The sequence below is a fragment of the Triturus cristatus genome, chromosome 1_2, assembly GCF_964204655.1.
Source record: "Triturus cristatus chromosome 1_2, aTriCri1.1, whole genome shotgun sequence".
NCBI classification, from domain to species: domain Eukaryota; kingdom Metazoa; phylum Chordata; class Amphibia; order Caudata; family Salamandridae; genus Triturus; species Triturus cristatus.
In genome coordinates this window covers 449,832,343-449,855,778 of record NC_140580.1, presented here as the reverse complement: position 1 = coordinate 449,855,778, position 23,436 = coordinate 449,832,343, and the positions used below count along the sequence as shown (strand labels likewise).

The following is a 23,436-nucleotide window of genomic DNA, read 5'->3' as shown; positions in this document are numbered from 1 at the left end:
AATTATATCTGGGTGTTAAAATATACATAAAAATACCTTCTATTTGTCTAAAATTGGTCTCTGGTTTCTTCTTGAGTGTGTGTCATGTGTTGAATCTGTGTGTTAAACAAATGCTTAACCTACCCTCTGAGAAGCCTAAACTGCTTGCCCTCACTACCACAAAAAAGATCATTTGGGATTATTGATTTAAGTCCTGTAAGTCCATAAGGATCGTCTTAACTTTCTACATGGTGTACCTCATTTTGGTACAGTACATAAAAAGCCAGCTTCGTACACTTTGTCCTTACCAGCTGGTGGAAGTTGAGAGGTTTGACACGGTTTCTTCTGACGAGCTGAGGATTCTTCTGCACCACTGTGAATCAAATGATGGGGTTGTATTTTTTGTGGAATTAAGGTGCTCCTCAGAACACAGGGATGAGTCTGTTTAGTTTGACATTGCAGGTTGCAGGTGGATTGGATACCTGATCAGTGTAGTATGAATTTATTTTATTAAGTGCAAACCTAGTCGAGTGGGCAGTTAAGTACCATAATTAGTAATCTAGTAAGTAACATGTGAGGATAAAGATATGTATGTATGTTTACAATAAGAACTTTAAACAACGAATGGAAACAAATTCAGACAAAAACACCGCTTTCGAGTGTGGCGACGAGGACAGGCAGGAGGAAAGGGAAATACAGTCTAGCTGCAAACAAGATTGTGGTATGAAATTTAGTTGCTACAGCATCTGGTGGTTACAATTCCTACTTTTCTGCAAAAACACTTTTTTTTCTGGACTTCAAGGGACAGCATGGGGTGTGTATGGTTTAGAAAGCCACATTTATTTCATTTTTTTGTATAACGTTTCAGTAAATGCTGGTTCTAAATTTTTTGAATTCAGATTATTGAATACAATTACCTCCTTATAATCGAAAATACCCTAGGGATAAGACTGGTTCTGGACATTCATTTTTGTTTAGTAATTCCGCTAGCAAATTCAGAGTTGTGTAATTTTAAAATATCTACTTGTCCACGGGATGGGATGCTTCAGAAAATTGCTTTTCCAGTGTAGGAATCCATCTGTCCCAATCGGCACAATTCAGTAAAGTAACAATTATTTTAATGTAATCATATTAGATCCTCATGAGCACCCGGTTATGTTTGGTCAGCTTTTGAAATGTATGTTTATTGGAAGAAACAGACCGTAGCAGCTGGTAAGTAAATCCTTAAATGAAAGTACAGGAGGTAAAAAGGTGAGTTGCCAACACAAGCACCAACCATCCTGCGCTCACTCCAGCCTCGCTCTGCATTTGAACCCAGAACAGACAACACTGCATTTCATCGGAGAGTGACGTCCAGGGCCCAGGAACATTGAAAAGACTGCAGAAATTAACATTCTCGCAAGGATTTGATTCCACATTTCTGATTATACCAAACCAGCAACGCTTAAACCTTTGCCCCTTTACATAATGCACATATGATTTTGAGTACATTTTATTTTGAAAACAATCACCACTCATGCTTCCATTGTAGTGTGTGTATATGCATTTAATCACAGTGCATTCTGGTAACATTATAAATATCCACTCATTTTTTCATTTTGCAAACATATATACATTTTATATTGGAACCAAAATTAAAAATGCAAGGTGGGCTTGCTGCTTTTAGAGTGGTTTTCATAATAGTAAAGATGTTGTTAATGAGCGGCATGTACAGTTTCAGACTTCTTATACATATGGATGCTTATCTTGCCCGTAGACTGTCTTCTTTCCCACAACCATACTGTGGTACTGTAAACTGCCAGTCAAACTGTTTGTTCTCCTGGGGGTTCGGCCTACTAGTCCAGCTGACAAAATAAGAAAACCTTATTGGCCTTGACACCAAACTGTCCTGGTTTCAGCCAGTAGGAATTCCTGATCTTTGTACCCGTAGTTTGTGTCCCTGTGGGGTCAGCTACAGATCCACTCAAGTCTCAACCTAAAGCCAATATTAGTTTTATAAAGACGTCATCTCCTGTGCCATCTGTTCCTCCTCTCTGCTTTCCACCGATGCAAGGAATTTAAGTTATTCTCAGTTTCTTAAAGGAGTGCCAGTAAGGAGTCTGCAGTTAGTCTCAACCAGAAAAGGCATTACCAAGGGCAATTAACTGCTTATTCTGGGAGAGACTTCTAAATTCTGATTCCTTACCTTATTGATACCAAAGCAGTAACTTCCCCAGGGGAGGGACTGTGAACTGGCTCAAACCCAAAAATCTAACAGAACCAACCGGACAAAATACCCATCAAGACGGACCTGACTTTCTAGCGCGGTAGTAGTAGTAGCATTGGCTCTGGTGGAGTCCTCAAGCCGCCTGGAGGCTTTTTTGTTACTAATGCTCAGCAGATTTTAATGCAGAGTACAGTCCATCAAGAGGTGGTCCTCTTCTCCACTTCCTTACCCTTCTTTGCTCCAGTGTGTCCAATGAAAAGCTGGTATTATCTGGTAGGATTGATACAAAAGCTAAGAGGTCTCTTCGGATCCACGCAATGGAGTCTCTCCTCCAGAGGGTTGAAGGGAGCAAAGAATATCAGAAGGGTGATCGTCCGACCGATGTGAAAAGGAGTCACCACCTCTCAGTGAAATAAGGTACGAGTTTGAAGAACCAGTTGGTCCAGGTAGAAGGTGGTATACGGTGGGTTAACAGAGAATCAGCAGCACACTCATCCTCCGTGCTAATGTAATTTCAGCCAAGAAGTCAGTCTTAAGCGTCAGAAGTCTGAGAGGACAGCTATGCATGGATTCAATAGGAGAACACATCAGAAAGGCTTGGATCAAATTAAAATCCCACTGGGACATAATGAAAGGGTACGTCGGACACCTGCTGCAAACCCTCACGAAACTAGTCACAACAGGTGATTTAAACAGGCCGGGCTGATCGAGCAACTGCAGAAATGCTGTTTGTAACGAAATGTTTCTTTTTGCATCATCACACCCAAAATTTTGAACTGATGTGGATTGTTTTTGGACTCCAAGTGCACTGAGGCCTGCTAGTCTGACATCCGTGCCGGTGGTATGACCGTGTAAAATATAGGTTGTTTTGCTTATACCCAATTGGCTCACCATAACTTAGTTCTAAGTCCCTAGTACATGGTACTAAAGATATCCAGGGCCTCTAAGTTAAGTGTCTCTCAGGGCCTGCAACACTTTCTTTCCCCTTGAGTACGGCAAGTAAAACCCCCTATCTGCCACTGCAGGCTGGTAGAACAGTTTGAAACTGCTAACTGAACTTTGCCATTTAAACAGTGGCAAAGCCCAAACCTCCCTTTTTTAGGTCGAAGCATACATACCAGGCAACGCAACTGTCTGGTTTGCAAATACGTCTTGGGGACATCTGAAAAGCTTCCCTGGGAATGCATTCTGCCCTTTGCTTACCATTAGCTTTGACTTTTTTAAGTCAGTTGCTTGTTTGCTATTTTCTGGCTATACTTGTTTTAGGCTGTCCAATATGTCTTTGTCCTTCCCAATCGCCTGTTTACAAAAAGTGATCACCCATGGAAGAATACAGTAAAAATGCCTTTAAATTTTGTTCTGATCTTGTCACGTTTGCTGTGCATTCAAAGACCGAGCCCTACATTTGACCTGTCTTCTGAGGGTGTTTACCTTTCTTTGACTTCAAAGTGATAAATGTACTTGACAATCATGCTGGGTACTGGGGTTGTGCTTGAGGAAGGCTGTACAATGTTGTTTTTTCTTTTTTTTTTTTAGCACAAAACAGAATTTAAATATCTGTAAATGAACTGTGCAAATATTTCAGAATATATCAGAATTAAGAAGGCGCTAATGAAGCACATTCTTTTGTAAGTTTGAAGTGTTGTGGAAACAAATGTCATACGATCATAACAAATCAATACACTAGGTGATGCTCTGTACCCCTCCACTCTCCGCACCTCCCCTCTGATACTCTACTCCCCTCTGATACTCTACTCCACTCTGACACTCTATACTACGCCCCCCCCCCCCCCAACTCTACCACTCTACGCCCCCCTCCTCCACTCTGCGGGCCCCCCTCCTCCACTCTGCGGGCCCCACTCTGCGGGCCCCCCTCCGCCACTCTGCGGGCCCCCCTCCGCCACTCTGCGGGCCCCCCTCCTCCACACTGCGGGCCCCCCTCCTCCACACTGCGGGCCCCCCTCCTCCACACTGCGGGCCCCCCTCCTCCACACTACCGCCCCCCTCCTCCACTCTGCACACCCCGCCACTCTACTATACTCTGAGCCCATCTTCTACGCCGCTAACTTTTAGACATGCTAATGTTCAAAATGGCTTCATCACATTGACAAAGCCAATAACTCCTACATATGTGAGATTTACTGACTTTGCCAATGCGTGTAATATATATGTCACCCCTATTTTGTCCTAAAACAGATTGCAGCATAATAAAATGAGAACTTGTTTTTTATTTTTTTATATATTCTTCTAGTAAAAACAGTCAACTGTTTGTAAGGAAATTCCTCTTTTTGTATAATCACCGTCAAGTTTTTGGACTGATGCGGCTGGTTTTTCGACTCTGGAGAGTGCACGGAGGCCTAACAAACCTCAGTGCCTCTGCCCTTAACCTTAAACGGGTATGTGCAATTGGCTCATTCCCAATTGGCTAATCTAACTTGCCTGCAAGTCCCTAATCAATGGTACCTAGGCTATCCATGGCATGTAAGTTAGAGGGTCTCCCACTAAGGACTGCAGCACTGGTTGTGCCGCCCTGGGTGTGAAAGGAGCAAAATGAGACTCCAAGCTCACCATTTGCAAGCTGGAAGAGCAAATTAAACTGCTACCATGACTTTGCCATTTAAAGCACTGGCAAAGCCAAACTTCCCCTTGGTATATGAGCGAGTGAGGAGAAAGAAGCATGCTGCCATGTGAATAGGTATGAAAATCTTTGCCACCCTGCTCTTTTTAATGGCAGAAGTGCCTTGTTACGGCAAATTAACAGTGCTGTTCACATATTCTTTGCACAAGCCTTCGAGCTGTGAAGTACCCTCTTATTAATTTGATTGCTATGCTGCCTCCCTTGAAATGTTTAGCTCCTGAAGTGGTTTGGAATCAGAAGTTTGGCTCGTGCACACATCTGGGTTTTCCCTCCACCAGAGGCATAGCACCTTTAAATTTCACAGGCACTTTTGTAAAAAGCAGGCTTTTTACAAAAGTGCAGATTTAGCGATTTTATTTCAAATCGCGACATTCTGAAGTGTCTACATAGAGTTGCATGCTGACCTCTCAGTTTTGCCGACTCTGGAACGGAGCGACTAAAGGGTTTCATCCAAAGTATCAACCAACTCATTACATTAAGCCCGACTTGACTCTCGTCGAAATTGATGTAGCCAGTTGCAGTGTGTGCAACTTTTTCAAAGCTGCCACTTTGTTGCCTTTAGTTCCCTGTGCCCATGCCGGTTGCAAACCGAGTCCTGATGTAGCTTTCTGCGCTTCTGGGGAGATGTGCTAATAAAAGGATACAATAGGGCCTGCTCTAGAAGATGTCCACTCCCTCCTGCAGGAAGCCTCATGGATGTTGGCCCAGAAGACGAGCTTCAAAGGAAAAGTCACCTTTTAAGGGTAAATGGGTAATTCTAGGGAGAAAGGCTGCTTTAGTGTTCAGGCAGACAGGCTGATACTAGGGACCAGAAAGGGAATACCAGTTGCCAAACCGGTTTTCCTGGGTTGTGTAGCCCACTTGGCAGTTACACTTTTGGGGTGGGCTAGGGAGAGATCCACATGCCTGGAGGGGTGGTCCTGCTGGATTTGAAAATGGGAATAATGGTGCATCCTGGAATGCCCAGATGCCACAGTATGCAGAAAGTGGTCATCGGGTGAAAAGGAACCTGGTATCCCATTGGCTACCAACCACATCATGCCCCTGAGTATTTTCTGAGAATAAGTAGGGCACAAAAACTCATCTCGATTGGACTGGAAGAAGGACTGCACTGTGGAACCGACAAAGAGGCTGCATCATTGCGGACAGCACCTGCTGCACCTTGTGGCTAGCAAAGGAGAGGGCTTCTGCCTGCTGTGTCCTGCTCAAGGATAAGTAGACCCCAGAGCCAAGCCAAGAGACTCGAAGGGCCAGCTGACTTGCGTCCTGTTCGCAACACAGGGACACAAGCTGAAGAAGCCTGCTGGGGCAAGTTGGTTGCTCAAAGTCTTCAACCACTGCCATACAGCACCAGGGACTAGAACTTGATGCACAAAGTGGCACCCGAGATCTTTGAACCCTGGGGGGTGGGGGTCACCGTAGTACAGCTGGGACCTCTAGAGGATGAGTTATCTACCCAGGAAGGATTGGCCTGTGAGCGTAATACTGGGCGACCGATAGTTCAGTGTTGACTGTGCTTCTGCCAGCACCATGAGGACTTTGAGGGACGTCAACCCTGTGACCAGGATCACCTCTTCTCCTTCGTGGCATGAGTAGTCGAAGCAAGATCCCCATTCACTACTTCTCATCCACAGCTTCCTTGAGGATCTTGAGCCTCCTTCATCCTCCTTAATCCGTTGCATCAGGACCACTTCCATAGGAAAGCTTTGCAAAGGAAAAAAGTTCCTGGAACTGACTGAAGACTGCTTCAACTATGAGAACCTTGTTGGTCTGCCTGACCAGCTCCCCACTAGAGTTGGTTGCCTAACGTGACTCCAAGTAACCGCATTACGCCCAGCATAAACACTTTGGTGAAAACTGTCAAATTTGTTGAATTTGCCGGTGCGTGTTCATGGTTGAGTGAAATGCTTTCTGTTACTATACCGTGTAAATTCTATCTCTGTAACCCTCCTATGGATCATTGTGCTGTCAGAAAAAACAAATATACTGACTGTTTATAAATTTGCTTCTAATTTCTTTAGTGTCTTGTCGATTTTTTTTTTTTTTTTTTTTTTTTTTTTCTTAAATTCTTTTGGTGCTGTTTAAATTCCCCTCTGTCAAGAACAGAGTTACATGCTGACAACTTAGCTTTGTTAACTCCTGAATGGGACTACTAAAGGTATCCAACAGCTCATTACATCAAACCCGACTTGATGCTCAAGTTTAATTTAATGCAACATTTTGCTACATGCAACTTTGCACTCTTCCTTCAAACGTTAACTGGTGCACGCATCCACAAACCGGTTTAACCCCAACACTTTTTACCTCTAAACCCCCTCTCCCCCACCACACCACACCCCACAATAGGGAGTCTAAACTAGTGGAAATATGTGGGAAGCACATTGTTTGTTCCACCAGCCTGGCTTTCCACTGAGTAAAGACCAGCTGCCCCGGGACACTATTTGCGCGCCTTTTCGGACTGTGGCTCAAGTCCTTCTTGGGGACCCTGAAGATCTCCAACCTGTCCTTGCTCAGGCAATCCAAGGTGGTTGTGATGCAGACAAGTTCAAAATTTGTTGTGGCCATCGAATCGAACGACCATCCGTCGGGCGAGCCATCCGCACCAGTGTCACCGTTCACCCAACTTCTCCTCCAGCTACTGACAGAGGACCATCTCTCCATTTTGTGGCAGGAAGTGTGACCCCTTATAGCAAAGAGGCTGTTGAGATGGTGCCAGCGCCAGAAGTAGGACATGGTTGTTATTCCCACTATTTACTAGTGCCTAAGGAGGGCCAAGATCTTCGTCCTATTTTTGACCTGTGCCTTCTCAACATCTTTCTCTGGAAGGAGATATTCAAAATGCTCCGCTCGCCCAGGACTTATCTGCCCTCAGTCATGGAGCCTGGATGGTGGCTTTAGACATGCAGGATACCAGTTTCCATCTACCCGTCCAGTTAGCCCATAGGTGCTACTTGTGTTTTGTGGTGGTACAGGAGCATTTTTAGTTCGCTGTGCTCCCCTTTGGTCTCATCAGCGCCCCTTGGGTGTTCACAGAAATGATGATGGTGGGAGCACACTTTCTGAGGTCAGGGGGTGCTAGTCTTCCAATACCGGTTCGGTTTCGTGCCTTTTCCCCAGGAACTAACCCAGGGCATTCAGGCTTTGATCCTGGTATTTCAGCCCCGTTCCTGGATCTCAGTGAGGTCAACACTGAGGCTGCTGGGACTGATGGCCGTCTGCATTCTGCTGACCATGCACGCCAGGTGGTGTCATGCCACGCGATTTAGCCCCTACAGGTGGCAAGTATATAAGGGGCAAAGAGCGTATACACGCCGCTTCGCGTTCTTGCATCGAGCCCCACTTCCGTCACAAGCGCTGTTGCCTGACTTCCTGTTTTGTTCGTTCCGGTTTCCTGTTTGGTGTCGGGGACGTTCCTCGGCGCTGGTGGTTGTAGCGTGTGGATCCTGTCGTTACTGACAGTGGAAGGTGTCCTCTCTCTTCAGGATATTCACGAGGGTTGCTCCTGGTTATGGCATCTTCACCCAAGTAAGGTCGGCTGGGTGGTTGGAGTTCCAGGGGTTTCCTGTCGCGCGTTTCCTCATGTTGAGAGGTCTGACATTGACGGAGCGCTTTCTTCATTCCTAGCGCTTTCTAGCGAGGTGTCCTCTGTCGATCGCCTAGCTGGTCCATGTGTCATTCTTGAATATCATTTAGTATTGTTTTTGCCTGTGGTTAAGGTACTCCAAGTTTGGATTAGCTGGAGTCTTTTCCTTTGTCCGGTTTTCACGCCCCCAGTATACTTTCCTCCCGTCACCTTTACATCCATTCCCTTCATCATCCGGAATAGCTACCTGGAATCCGGTGGTGATATATTGCGAGGACCATTGAGCAGGGGGGTTAGGTTTCCCGCTCTTCTAATTATCAAGCAAGGTACTAGCTCTTCCCCGCCTTCCTCAGGTGTTACAGGGATACTCTACTTTCCCAGGAGAATAATCTTGATATGCTTATTCCCTACAGCTGCACCCTAAGGAACTACTACTTAAATCACACCTGTTGGTTCATACAGACTTCTACTTAGCAGCAGAAGATATACCGGTAGGTGTTGGGGGTCCAAGGAAGTAGGGACACAGGGTGGGCGTTACGGAGGTACACCACTAACTACCTTTATCTTACAGCGGGGAAATCTACTTGTTTGCCTTGTGGAGATCTCTTACGCTCCTGTTGTTCCTCCTGACGACATCACCTATCCAGACCTACCGGATCCCCCCACCTATCCTTGTTTTGTTTCCCTGTTTTCCCCAGTGGATTCCTCGCACTCTAGAGTTTGATAGAGTCGGGGAGACACGGGGGACGGCTGTGGACTCATCTACACGACTCCAGACGCTCCTGCAGAACATCCGCGATCCTTACAGGTGGCATATGCGGGCTGTGCAGCTAAATCTGAAGTCTCAGTGGGCCCAACATCAATGAGACCTCTCCGACCATGTTCAGATTTTGGAGGAGACTGCAATAAATCTGCAGTGATGGTTACTGGAATATGATTGGGTTGGCAGCAGACCCCTCTCCCTACCCCATCCAGGGCATGCCATGGTGTCCAATGCATCGCTTCGGAGTTGGGGCGGCCATCGAGGAGAACTGGAGGTCCGAGTCCTGTAGCCTCCAGAAGAGTACCGGCTCCATATCAACCTTCTGGAGATGAGTGCCAATAGCTTAGCATTGAAAACCATCCTTCCATCCATTAAGGGGAGGCTGGTACAGGTGCTCACAAAAACACCACTGCCATGTGGTACTAAAACAAACCGGTGCGGTGGGGTAACCGACCCTGTGCCAGGAGGCCTTGTACCTCTGGAAATGGCTGGGCAACAAGGGCATCTTCCTGGTGGTGAATCTCCTAACAGTCTCTTTGAAAGCCAGAGTGGCAGTTGCATCCGGATGTGGCTCAGCGTGTCTTGCATAATAGCTGAACACCTTTAACCTTCCTCCAGAGGTGGTTGGTGTCTTGGCAGCTAGGTGTCTCAACTTAAAAGCCTGTTGGGAAGAATTTGTGGGTTGGTGTGGCACCCGCTAGATAGATCTTCTCCAGGCAAAGTTATCTGGCATTTTGTTACTAGTTTTGGCCTTAACCTGGCAAGGCTTTGCTCTGGGCCCTAATAAGGGGTACCTTATGGCTCTTTTAGCCTTTTTTGTGGTTCCTGCATCAGTCTTCATTGTTTAAGCCTCCAGCTCTTATGCCTTTTTTGAAAGGGTAACATTTAATTTCTCATTCTCCCTTTGTCATTCTACAGTAGGACCATAACTTTGTCCTTATGTTTCTGATAGCCACTCCATTCAACCCACTTCACTCAATCCACTTCAAATCTGCCTGTTATGGCTCCTTACCCTCAACACAGTTTCTTGTCGCCTGGACCCCAAGAAAGCACTCCACTTCTACATAGATTGCTTAGATCGTACCAAAGAACACTGGGTGGACAATCCACTATAGGGTTCTGTGGAGCACATAAAGGCAAAGCTGTGCAGAAGAGGACCATCTCCTGCTGGATTGTGCTCTGCATTAAGATCTGCTACCCATGGTGTATACATCAGTCCCTGAAAAGACTGCATGCTTATTCTACCAGGGTCAAAGCCATTACCAGTGCATTAGCCTGCAGAGTACCTGTCCTAGACATTTGACGGGCTGCTATGTGGGCGTCCCTCCATGCTTTCACAAAGCACTATTGCCTGGACAGTCTGGTTCGCTGAGAGGGGCATTTTGCCCACTCAGTCCTGCAGGAGTTTAGGGTTTTTTAGTATTCACAGACCTGCCTCCAAATAGGTACTGCCTTTGTATCTATTCAAAATGTGAGTAATCTGCAGTCTGAAGTCTCTCGTAAGAACAAGTTTCTTACCTTCAGTAACTCTTTCTGATAGAGACTCTATCTAGCTGCAGATCCTCCCCATTCTGTGATTGGACTCTGCCAATTTATATGATCCCAAGTCTAGAAATCTACCCACTGGTCATTTCAGTTTACATTTGGGGCTCTGTGCCTGAGGGCGCAAATACTCTTAAAAGCAATTGACTTCAGCGCATTGGAGTAGTTCCTACAGAGGCTATGCATGACAGTTCCGGAGCATAAAGGCGTTAATGTGTTGCCGCACAGTGCTACCTACGGCACTCAGAGGTGCTGCTGGAGAGTATCCGGTTCTGGTCTGACACCTAGAGAATATTCAAAAGGTGAATCATCTATAGCTAGTCTCTACCAGAAAGAGCGTTTCCAAAGGTATGTAACTTATTCTTTACTGAAATTTGTCAACAAATTAAAATAGATAGAACTGATGCACTTAGAATGAAAATTGCTTCTTGCCTTCTGATTATTTTCCCAGTGAATGAAAGATTGAGATAATTCCTCTAAGCTTAATTTGAAAACTCGTTTAGACATGTCTGATTCTGTGGCAAGATCAATGTACACAGTTACAGGCTTTTTAAGAGATGTAAAGGCCATTTTAGGAGTATGCCTTTTGATGAAGATAAGCTGCAAGGTGTATAGTTTGACTCTTGCGAAAGATTTAAACAATGTAGACCAGTGGTATGCTCAGTGTATTTGGCCTCACCAGACAGCCTCTATCATTCGGAGTATTTCCGGTTTTGTGGCTGTAGCAGAATCCATATTTCAGTCCAAAGCAGCAACCTACTTTGCCAGTCCAGCAACCTGCTGTAATCCAAAGGTAGAAGAATTTTCAATGCATACAGTAGCAATCTTCTTCCTCTTATACTGCAGTAGCATAACATTCTCTCCAAGTTGATCTCAAGAGTATGTGCCACATCAGTGGGGGTGGAAATGGGACAAGATGAAGGCAAAATGTAGAGATTATTTAAGTTGACTGTCTTCATTTTAAGAAAGAGGCATATTACTTGAGATTACCAAAGAAAAGGTTCGTTCTCACATCAGTGAAACTATTAAACATTTGCAATCTGTTTTTGCCGTAATTGAATGTGGTGTTCATCTTTTCAGGCTGGTATTCCTGATCCACCAAATATGTCAGAAGAATTGATCCGAATGAAAGCTAGAGAACGTGACTTCTTGGAACAACTGCTGGATGGGAAAAAATTGGAGAACTATGAAATCCCAATCCCTATCAAAGCAGAACTTAGGAAATATCAGCAGGTAATGTAGGCAAACATTCTTCCATGCTTTACTTTCCAGGAACTGTAGAGTTATTAGTATTTTTTTGTACATCTGTAATGTTTCTTCCATAGATTTCTACTGTTCACTTTTACCCTCTTAATCACCTTTGTAGTACAAGCATTGGCATAGCTAATAGGTCTCGCTTTTGGGACCTTATAAGTGTTTAGCCTTGCAACAGTTGATGTTGTTGCACCAAGGATATTCTGCTGCATAACTAAATACTTATAAGGTCCCAAAAGCGAGACCTATTGGCTATGCCAATGCTTGTTGCAACTTGAATTCGTAAGGATGTCTGGTATTGTTTCTGTCCTGGCGCCCGTGTTTACTGTATTTGTAACACTTGCGAATGCCCCCATTAACCAAGATGGATGGCTTTCTGGTTTCAAGCTCAGTGGCGCCTGTTGTCTGTTCTGTCACGGAAGTCTCCCGTGCAGTAAGGGAGGTGGAGGAGCGGGTGAGAAAGGGGGAGCAAAGCCTGACATGAGAGTGGCGTGCTCTAAAAAATACCCTTAGAGCAGGCCATCTGAGCAAGGTGGTGGCTTGGATGACATCATGTAATTCAACAGATGTCTAAAAAGAAATACTGCCTGCGCTTTCAGTGCCTGCTGACGTTAAATGTATAGGTAGTGAATAGAATTCCTACAACTCCTCCTTAATAAAGGTATGTGTGGCACTTACTAATGCTTTCCTCCCCCATGTCCGAGAAAAGACGAACAGTGTATGAAGTGCACCAAGACAAAGAAATAGTAAATAAAGTTAATTGTGTGCCCACGAGCACTGTATGAAGTGCTGCAAGGCAAATGAACTAAATCTATTAGTGTTATTGAATCTCATTAATGAATCCGGATGGCTCTGTGTAGCTTCACTGTAAGGGAGGGGGAGAAGTGGCTTTGAGCGTGTCGCACCATAATTAGCAGACCACCCACGAATTTCTTTCGTAAAAACGTCTAATTGCAGGTTTATATAAGACAACATTAATGGTTCATTTATGTATAATTGTCATATTGTTTGTTTCTGTCCTGGCGCGAAAGGGGGAGAAAAGCCTGACATGCGAGTGGCATGCTCTAAAAAATACCCTTAGAGCTGCCAGGGAAGGCTGGCATATGGTGATCACTTTCGCGGCCGCTTGATGTTCACAGTGGCCGCGCGGCTCACTAAGAACATCAAAGCGGCCGCGAAAGTGATCAGCAGGCTGACAAATGGTGCGCGCGCCCGGCGCACATGCACTGTAGTTGGCGGCCTGAAAAGCACTAGTTTGCACTTCCAAATCCCGCTTTCTATAGCTCTCGCCAGAGCAGCGCTAAAGTGCTGGCTCAGGCGAGACCTAAAAAATTATCCCATTAAAAAATCGTCTTGACGTTGCAGGGGAGTTAAAGTTGCTGTTTGATTCACAGCCCACCCAAATATTTAATTAGAGTAATTAGGATATTAATACTGCTGAGAACATGATGTATGCTGTTTCACAGTGTATGTGTGTATGTATATGTGTGTGTGTATATGTATGTATGTGTGTATATATATATATATTACCTACTGGCGGTCGCCAGTAGGTAGTTATAGTTAGGACCACGTTTCCATAGGAAAACCTCAACATTCTATTTTGAATAACTTTGGCGCCGGTCGACGAATCCTCGCGAATTTCTCAAAATAGGTGGGGCGCTACGCTCCGCTCCTACCCTGAAAGTCTCGGGGGGATTCGTCAAGCGGGGGCTGAGATAAAAGGGGGGTCCCAAAACGCGTTTTTCCCATGCATTTTTCCATAGGACCTTTAGAACGAGCTACAGCCCGAACGGCTGAACAGAATTACTAGAAATTTGGCAGAGAGGTAGTCCCTAGGTCAAGGAAGTGCCTTTTGTAGGTTTGGTGTAAATCTGTTCAGTAGATTCTGAGAAAATAGCCTTTAAATCAATATATATATCTGAGCCCGCTTACGGTACGCTTACCGTACGCTTACCGTACATTACCGTAAGCTTACGGTGGCGTGCGCGAGCGCGATTCTGATTGGCTCTTAGATCTTAGTAAACATTCGAATCGGCCGAAACCAGGAAGCGGCGTCCGCCATTTTGTCTCTCGCACTGAGTGTTGTTTATCAAACATGATGGCCAAAAACATGTTACGGGGCTGTTTTGACAACTCCCTCCCACATAGTCATGTTGAGGGAGTCCCCAAACATCCCCCAAGAGCAAAAACGGTTTTATTTTTTTTTCGGCAATTTCGCGGGGTACGCTTACCGTACGCTTACCGTACGCTTACCGTAAGCTTACCGTACGCTTACGGTAAAAAAATAAAAATAACACTATCCACACTTACCCCACCCCCTGTGCTTTTGGTGGCCGCTGGCCACCAAATGTGCAGTGCTTATTAATAGAGAAAAAAAACGTAATTTTGGCAACATGAAATTATAAAATCGAAATAAAAAAAACACTATCCACATTGACCTCACCCCCTGTGCTTTTGGTGGCCGAAGGCCACCAAATGTACAGGGCTTATTAAAGTTGATAAAAACCGTGCACGGAACGAACTGCGTTAAGTGGGCGCGCACGCCACAAATGGCGTAAAGTAACTTAGCATTTAAAAAACCGTACAAATTCACTGAAAAAACCATAGGTTTCACACACGTTATAGTTAGGAAATAGCATTTAAAAAACCTTGCTAATTCACTGAAAAAACCATAGGTTTCACACATGTTATAGTTAGCTGGACATTTTACTGATAAAAAACCAATGAAATTCCCCCGTTATAGTTACTGTAGGCAACTATAACTCACGCGACCGTAATCCTCTGCTGATGACATATGTGTCTTTATGAAAAAAAAATATTTGTAATATATGTATAGCTAAAATTTAATGGAAGAAGATATGGGCAAATAAGTGTCTAAATACAGTATTAGCATCAGCAGAGGATTGCGGTCGCGTGAGTTATAGTTGCCTACAGTAACTATAACGGGGGAATTTCATTGGTTTTTTATCAGTAAAATGTCCAGCTAACTATAACATGTGTGAAACCTATGGTTTTTTCAGTGAATATATATATATATATATATATATATATATATATATATATATATATATATATATATATATATATATATTCACTTAAAAAACCATAGGTTTCACACATGTTATAGTTAGGTGGACATTTCACTCGTAAAAAAACCAATGAAATTCCCCCGTTATAGTTAGTTCAGATAACTATAACTCGCGCGCCCGCAATCCACTGCTCATGACGTCACATATTACATCACTCATGACATGGTCAGTGGCATCACTCATGACATCACTGATGGCATCATCCTTTTGATAGAGTGGCGGTCGCCCGAAACACGAAATCAAGACCCTCGGAGTCTGGCTAGAACCCGACCTCTCAATGAAGACCCAAGCGGCCAAAACGGCCGGGACCTGTCTTTGGCTTCTGCGGACTATCCGCAAAATCTTCCCCCTCCTACCGCCCGTGTCCAGGAAACTACTAGTTCAGGGCCTCATAATGTCGCGGTTAGACTACAGCAATATGGTCTACCTAGGTGCGCCGGAAGCTACCTTAGCGAGACTGCAAAGAGCCCAGAACGCAGCAGCTCGCCTAATCATGAGCGTACCTCCCAGAGTATCCGCCAAACCCGCTATTAAGGCTCTGCACTGGCTCCCAGTCCGCCAAAGGGTGGAATTTAAAGCCATGTGCACGGCCCATAAACTAATCAATGAATCGGGACCTGCGATTCTCAGCGGCTTGGTCACCCCCTACATAGCACCGAGAGCTCTACGGTCTGAGAACGAGCACTTGGCCAACATCCCCAAATTCAAGAGAACACGTACTGGAGGCCGACGTTTCTCTGTAAAAGCGTCCACTGGTTGGAACTCCCTCCCACGCTCCCTCAGACTGGAGCCCAACTACCTGACGTTCAGGAAAAAACTTAAAACCCTCCTGTTTCCTAAATAAACCCTTCGCCCTTATCCCCCTCAGCAGGTTTTAATCTTCACAGCGCGGGGATGCCCTCGGGTCACCAGGCGCTTTACAAGTTGCTAAAAAAAATAAAAAAAATAAAAAAATGTAACTACACCACCCTGTGGTCTCTGTGGCTGTCAGCTCTATGCATGTTTCAGTGGGGGCCCGCATCAGCGTGCTTCTGATTGTTACTGTCCGCACCTGTCCTCCCTTTTGGTGCCTGCGTGGGCGCTTGGCTTGTTTCTTGTTCCCGCCTGTCCTTCTAGGACATTGCTCAGTCTCTACCTCTTGCCCTTGGTTCCTGGCCGTAGCTTCGCCGGCCTTCCTTCCATGGGCTAGCCTGGTAGGCTCTGGTATGGTTGCATCGCTTCATGTTTTTCCCCAACCTTTGGTTGGTGTTCACATAGTGCGCCATTAATCTGAGAGTGGTCCTCCAATCTGGTCTCTCGGTCTCTTTTCTCTCTCTCTTTTCTCTCTCTCTTTTCTCTCTCTCTTTTCTCTCTCTCTTTTCTCTCTCTCTTTTCTCTCTCTTTTCTCTCTCTCTTTTCTCTCTCTCTTTTCTCTCTCTCTTTTCTCTCTCTCTTTTCTCTCTCTCTTTTCTCTCTCTCTTTTCTCTCTCCCCTCTACCCCTATAGAGCTGGTGCCGTTTCCACATCTCATCCTTCTACAGGTGTAGTGTGGCATTTGTATTGGGACACCTTGCCTCCCGTTATCTATTGCTCCTCCGAGCTAATTTGGTTGCTGTCTGGTTGTCCTGCCACAGCCTTAGCCATTGTCCTTCACTTTGTTTCCGGCTCCGTGCTTGAGCACTTTCTGTTCTGTTGCAGACCCACCACTCCCCATGGGATATGGCTATGGTATCTATTCTAAGTTAAGGAATCTGCGGCTAGATGTCTCTATCAGATGTACGAGTTACTTACCTTCAATAACCATGTATCTGGTAGAGATGTTGTCTAGCTGCAGATTCCTTAACGCCCACCCATCCTCCCCGCTCTGCGAGAACCTTGCAGGAGGGCTTCTTCTCTTGCCTACTTTCAGTTGCCCTTGATTTTCTTTCAAAGGTGCTCACATAGTTGCGCCCCTTTCGGAATTACCATATGCAGCTGATATCCTCCAAGGGGCTTCTTCCTTTAGATGGTGCCTTTTTTTTCACTGTCATCAGGATATTATTCTTTTTCGTCTCCTGCTGTCTTCCCTCTCAGCCGCCTTCTCCATTCACTAGAGGCTCTTGTCTCCTATATAGTCGTCTTCTTGGATGATTTCTTCAGCTCTGTTTCACACTTCCATTGTTGTAAGGGACGATACCTTTTTTTTTTAAGTACATTGCTGTTCTTTCTGTAAGGAAGATGCCTTCTAGGAGTACATTGCTGTTCTTTGTGCTCCGTCCTTGTTGGCCGGCACTGTTCTACATGGCAATAGCAGTCACATTTCTACATGGTAATAGCAGCCTATCTTTTAGTCTGAGATATTCTTCCCTTGTTGCTCACAATTTGGGAAGGATCTACGCTTCGCTATGCATGTGCGTAGACAGTGTCTGATGCTGTCTTTTATAATGGTGTTTTGCACCATCCACCTTATTTGTTTTGTGGATTTTTTCATCCTTTGCACACTGTTCCCATACTTTCACAGTTTTTGTTGGTGGCTACGCGTTGTGCCGCGGAAAAGTTTCTCTGAAGAAAACTGACGTCCGCGCGCCGGGAGGGACTTGTATGACCTCGCTGATGTCACGTACGTGGACGTTAGTGCGGGGTCGTGTGGCGCCGGCGCGCAGAGGTGCTGCTGCAAAGAATTTTCCAGATCCAATCTGATGCCTGGAGATATTATAAGTTAAGGAATCTGCGGCTAGCCAACGTCTCTACCAGATACATCGTTACCAAAGGTAACTAACTCGTAGATTTTGCTGTACATGGCTGTGATTCACCACAGTGCTTGGTACATACTTAAAATATATTTTGCCCTGATCTCCAAGGTGCCACGCATAGTGTGGGATATCAAAGACAAGTCGTGCACTACGGTAAAAGATTTTAAATGATTGCTTTAGTTCACTTTCCAGAAGTCATAGTATTTGAACAAAAAAAATAGGAGGACTAATAGCCATGCAATGTAAAAGACTATTCACTAAGAGGCAGTGTTAGCCATTCCGAAATCTGTTTTTTAAAGCGTGTTCAAAATGCAAAGTGCTAAACAAATTCTGCTGGTAATGATAACATGATTACTATTTGAAATCTGTCAAAGCTATGGAAGAGCTTCCTAGATTTGCTAGGTAAATTGGTTCTCTCCAACAAACACAACTGTACATTGAAATTATGCAGCAGTTGTTACCGAGCACAGAAAAGCATGTGAAACATCAAGTTGCAAACTGGGCAAAGTAGAAAATTTGACAACGTCACTTAAGATGTGAGCCACCCACTGGGCACAGAATATAACTAGTCATCTGACAAAGCCTGAATCTCACTATGTTCCTAGCACAGGTAATAAACACAAGTTATATGTTTAAACCATTATAAAAACACTTTTTGTTCTGATTTGTTACAGAAACTTAATTAGATTGAGATTATGTTAACAAGTTGGACATGATAGATTGGCACCCTCGTATTAGGCTTTTCAGGAGTAAAGCTGCTTTATGTTTGTAGCTGTGGGTTTATCTAGTTGAGGTTCTTTGTAGACTGTTTAAAGCGTGAATATCCTTCCAAACAAAGCCTTTGTGAAACTATACCCACTTTAAGAGGCTGACTGTTGGTTTGTTCTATGAAATCCGGCTCTATAGCAAACTACAGCCCTTACTTTCAGGTGGTGTTTTATGGTGAACTCCGCAACCGTTCGGATGAGTCCTTTTGCTGACATAACAAAAACTTGGTTGTACTTGTTCATTCTGCAGCTTGCAAGTCAAATCAAGAGAAGGAAGGTATACAAGATGCAGGAAGGCTTGAATTAGGAATTCTCCAGCATGGCATGGTCCTACAGTTCTGCCTTTAAATATCTTTCGCACAGACAGTTTCTTCAAACAGTTTTGTTTAAATAGTTGCTACATACAACTCAACATAGATATCCGTTTGATGGTTTTTCCACCTAACTCCCTCTTTAAGCGTGACTGAAGAGCAGTTTTATTTGTTGGTACTTTATAAGGCATGTACTAGAAACATTCAACCAACAAATTAACTCGCTGCAATAAAGTATAGGGTACATCCAACTACAGAGTAGTGGTGTTAACCCACTGCACTCTATCTTAAGGAAGTATTAACCAAATTAAATGGTTGGTCAATGAGAGGCTTTGCTGTAGTAGCACGGGACACCTTAGTTGCATAGCAATGTCCCTGTCTCCACCACCCCTGTAGTATTGGTTTTACTACTTTTTTAAACATAGTACCATTTTGACAACACATCTTCGGTTTTCCATTTCAGAGGATCTCTGGGTCTGATGAACTCCTATCATGGAGAAATACATATAGCCTCGTAAATGGATCAGAAGTCAAACTATGTATTATCCTTGGTCACTTTTGTTTTTTTTATAGAATATCCTATTCTACAGGTCTCATGATGTCAGCCTCCTCTTTTTGATCCTCTGGTGTAGGTCACTAGAAATTAACTAGAATACAGTCGGATTGCCTCTATCATTTTTCTTCATTCTTGAGTCCTCTGTCCTAACCGGCATGCCGCCTCCAAATGAACATGTTGAAGTGTGATCTACCTTGCCCTTAGGGCTGCTTCTGCTAGGAAAGAGGTTTGATTAGTGCAGACACAATAATAATGTTTGTATTCACCAGCAAGTGTGCCAATTGTTGACCATCATTCGCACCTGTCACCAACCATTGGAAAAGGTTCTTCCTCCCTGTAAGACGCGTTTGGTTCCTCTAGCTGAAATATCCAGAAACTATGTAGACTTAAACTTCACACAAATGAAAGTTTTAGGTCTTTATCGCCTGTTCAGTCATTCGGCCCCCCCCCCACAGTGTACCTTCTTCCAGTTTATAATGGAAACAGCTGTGAACACCATGTGTCATCCCTGAAAGCTATACCCTTATGAAAAGTAGAGCAAGGTGTCATTTGTGCTGATCCTCAAACATTTTCCCCAAAAACTAATCATTAAATAAAAAGTAATGAAAATAATTAGAAAAATTAGCAATTGATGACCTTTTCATCTGCAATTCTATTTTTTTTTTTTTGTTGTTGTCACAACGGCAAATTCACATAAGTAATATATTATGTCCTTTAAACCCTTCTGGTCAGAGATATATATAGGGTTTGGCGGTTTCCCCAAAACAGCTATAACAACTGAGTTGATGGTTGATTTTTCCATCATGTACCTACCATGACGCAATTCATATGGCAAAAGCTAATTAATAAAAAATAGGTATTTAGGAGGTCTATGTATATCTGAAACGTAATAAAAGTATTACGAACGAATGGTTTGACTTCACGTGTAAGTTTAACATTCTTTGCTTACAGGAAACATGGGCAGTAGAGCCAATCAACTTAATTGGCTTTAAAACATTTCACAGTCCAGCGATCTAGTCCAATTGTGGACAACCCAAAGGGGGCCTGTGTATTTATGTGCCAAACATGTTGGCTCCTTTAAACATTACAATGATTGCTTCAAGAGTGTTTTATCAAATTGTGTCTCTTCAAATCTCTGCTCACGTAACTCTGGCCATTATTAATTTTTATGATAACGCCTGTACATCAGAAATTATTACAGTTCTCCACCAACTAGACCATGACCTGGAGAAAGCTTTTCCCAACAATTGTAGGGATCCAATTATCTTATCGGGTGGAGATTTTAACATGCGTCTCTGCCCTGTGTCATCAAATAAGATGTGGCATGACATCTCCTGATAACTGCGAGATTAGCCACTTTCTCCATTCGGAGTATGGGGATACACTAAATGATTTACTTTTCAAACATAATTTGTGGTTTTGTAATGAACTTAAATGTATACCAGTTAGTGAGGTGTACCTACAATGGAAGGGGCAATAACAGCCTGATAGACTTCCTATTGTTCCCTCAGCGTTATTCAACACTGGTTTTCGAGTTTTGTATCTATAACATAGCGATCAGCGATCATTTCCCCCAAAGTGTCTCCTTGAATTTTGACCTTTTTGGCCAGTCACGAGATGCACAAAATGTTACAGCACTGGAGGAACTTGTGATCTCCTGCCGTAATGGGTACGAGTTACGATGGTCCCTGGTGGATCCATCTAACTTTTTGATAAAACTTGTTCAAAATGAGAGGAAGGCTTTTGAAGCATGTCTAGACGAAACTACAGAGGCACACAAGTTTATTTTAGCATTCAATCGCATAAAAAAGGGCTTTGGTGAGGGGCTCCACGCAAAGCAGAAAATAGCAAATGCGGGTTATTGTGGCTGGTTTGATCCAGCTTGGACAAAAACTCAAGTTTAAAATTAGCCTTCGCTAAACAACCAAGATCTGTTAACGAAGTCCGGGAATGCAGACTAGCTTATAAACTAGCCATTAAACAACGGAAAAGAAACTTGAAGGAGGAAATGTGGAACAGATTACTCGATGCTAGTCTGTCCAATGATAACACCACGTTTTGGCGTGTCATCAACTCTCCTTCCCTCAATTTCCCAGACTTCCCTCGAGCAGAGCTAGCCATCAGAGGCCGCATTGATAGCACATTTTACTAATTTGTATTCTCCTAAGAGACATTGCAATCTCCCCCTGTTGTTTCCATTCAGACTGGTCCGCGCCTCTCACCATCGTTTCCAATTCTACTGGACCTTTAAACAACTTGAGATATCCAGAATTTTCCTTGGACAATGTTGTTCTGGCACTGAAAGCAAGTAAGGGGGGGTAAATCCCTGGGGCCTGATGGGATCCCCATTGACCTGTTTAAAGCTAACACTGATCATTGGGGCCCCATTCTTACCTTGCTCTTCAGAGCCTGTCGGGAACAAGGTTTTTTTATCCACCTGCCCTGAGTCGCTTATTGTCCCTATATTCAAGAAGGGTGACCGTAACAACCCATCACAATACAGGCCTATTTCTCTTCTGAATTGTTTGGTAAAGGTGGCTGTACGTATTCTTTTAGGACGACTCTAGGACTGGGCAGAAATAAATAATATACTTTCGGACCTACAGTACGGATTTAGGGCTGGGTTTGGGACTGTAGAGCAGGCCATTAATTTAGATATTCTAATTGGTAAATATGTGCATATAAATGTGACAATTTGTTTTTAGTTTTTGTAGATTTATCTTCTGCGTTTGATTTTGTGGCTCATGATAAGTTATGGTCAATCATGGCTAACATGTGCGTGGACTGTACTACTGTGAACTTTCTCAGAGATCTGGCCTCAATGGCAACTGTACTGGGCCATTTAAAATTGGAAGAGGGGTACGCCAGGGATGCGTACTGGCCCCCTTCCTGTTTAATCTCTATCTTAATAGTGTAGACGACATACTGGCAAGCAAATGTGCGGACCTACCTCAGGTGGGACATCTGCCTATACCAGCTTTATTTTTATGCCGATGACTCTGTATTAATGGCCTGTACTCCTATTGTCCTCCAGTTGACGAGTTTGCCCAGTTCATGCAAAATCTTGAGCTAAAATTTAACATTAGCAAAACCTTCACCATGAAGATTGGGAAGAAGGCCACCCGCTGTCGTGACATCATTGAGGGTTCTAAAATTCAGTTCACAGCATCATTCTCATATCTGGGCATTGTATTTAGTCAATCTGGGAATTGGCAAGAGGCAATCAAATCAAGGCGACTCCATTTTGTCAAAACGATAATAGCTCTACTAAATTTTGCTAGACAGCTTGGTATTAAACACCCGAAGGAAATGATGACAATTTATAAGCCAAATGCAGATCCACTGCTATGTACGGGGCTGAGCTCCGGGGGCATGGAAAGATTGATACACTCCAGCTTGAAGAAAATGCTTTAAGGACCCTCCTTGCTCTCCCGAAAAGTAGCCCAACCTATGTGTGTCACTCCGAATTAGGAGCCGCTTACACAGCAGATTTGATCAGAATCCAGCCATAATATTGGCATAATATTTGGTCATCTGAACATACTACTCTGAATCGAGCCATAATTGTTGACTGTTTAAAATCTTTACATGCTTTTAACATCCCTTGGCTTAAATTTGTGCATGACTTTCTGACAGACCTCGGCCGTCCCGAATACTTCAATCTTCCCGAGAGTCTGGTCAGCGTCCAAAGAAAAGCCTTGAAACTGAAATGCATTAATTATTGGAGGAAACAAAATGATCTTCTGAAATTTGGAAACCCTCTGTGTTGAGGAATCAAATGATTCGGACTAGATGCTATATGCAACCATATTTAGCCAAGGTGTATAATTTGCGCCACAGGTTCGTGTTGACCCGTTTTTCGGTTGGATATCTTCCACCGTTTAATTTGTTTTCCTACTATTAACAACTGGTCACCTGACCTGGGGAATTGCCCATGTGATGATACCTCAGCACAGAACACCATGCATACTGTGCTTTACTGTAAAAAAATTTCAGGGCTGAGAAAGAAATTCATCAAACCTTTATTACTGCTGGGT

At 43.9% G+C, this 23,436-nt stretch overlaps 1 protein-coding gene across 2 annotated transcripts in view; it reads left to right on the top strand.

Annotated features, from left to right (window-relative positions):
* Nucleotides 1-23,436, top strand: part of BTAF1 (B-TFIID TATA-box binding protein associated factor 1) — an 852,875-nt gene that overhangs the window by 659,347 nt on the left and 170,092 nt on the right. For both annotated transcript variants that reach the window (XM_085606166.1, XM_085606165.1), the window contains exon 26: nucleotides 11,792-11,944. In XM_085606166.1, coding sequence (XP_085462292.1) covers nucleotides 11,792-11,944 — 153 coding nt within the window. The remainder of the gene's footprint in view (nucleotides 1-11,791; nucleotides 11,945-23,436) is intronic.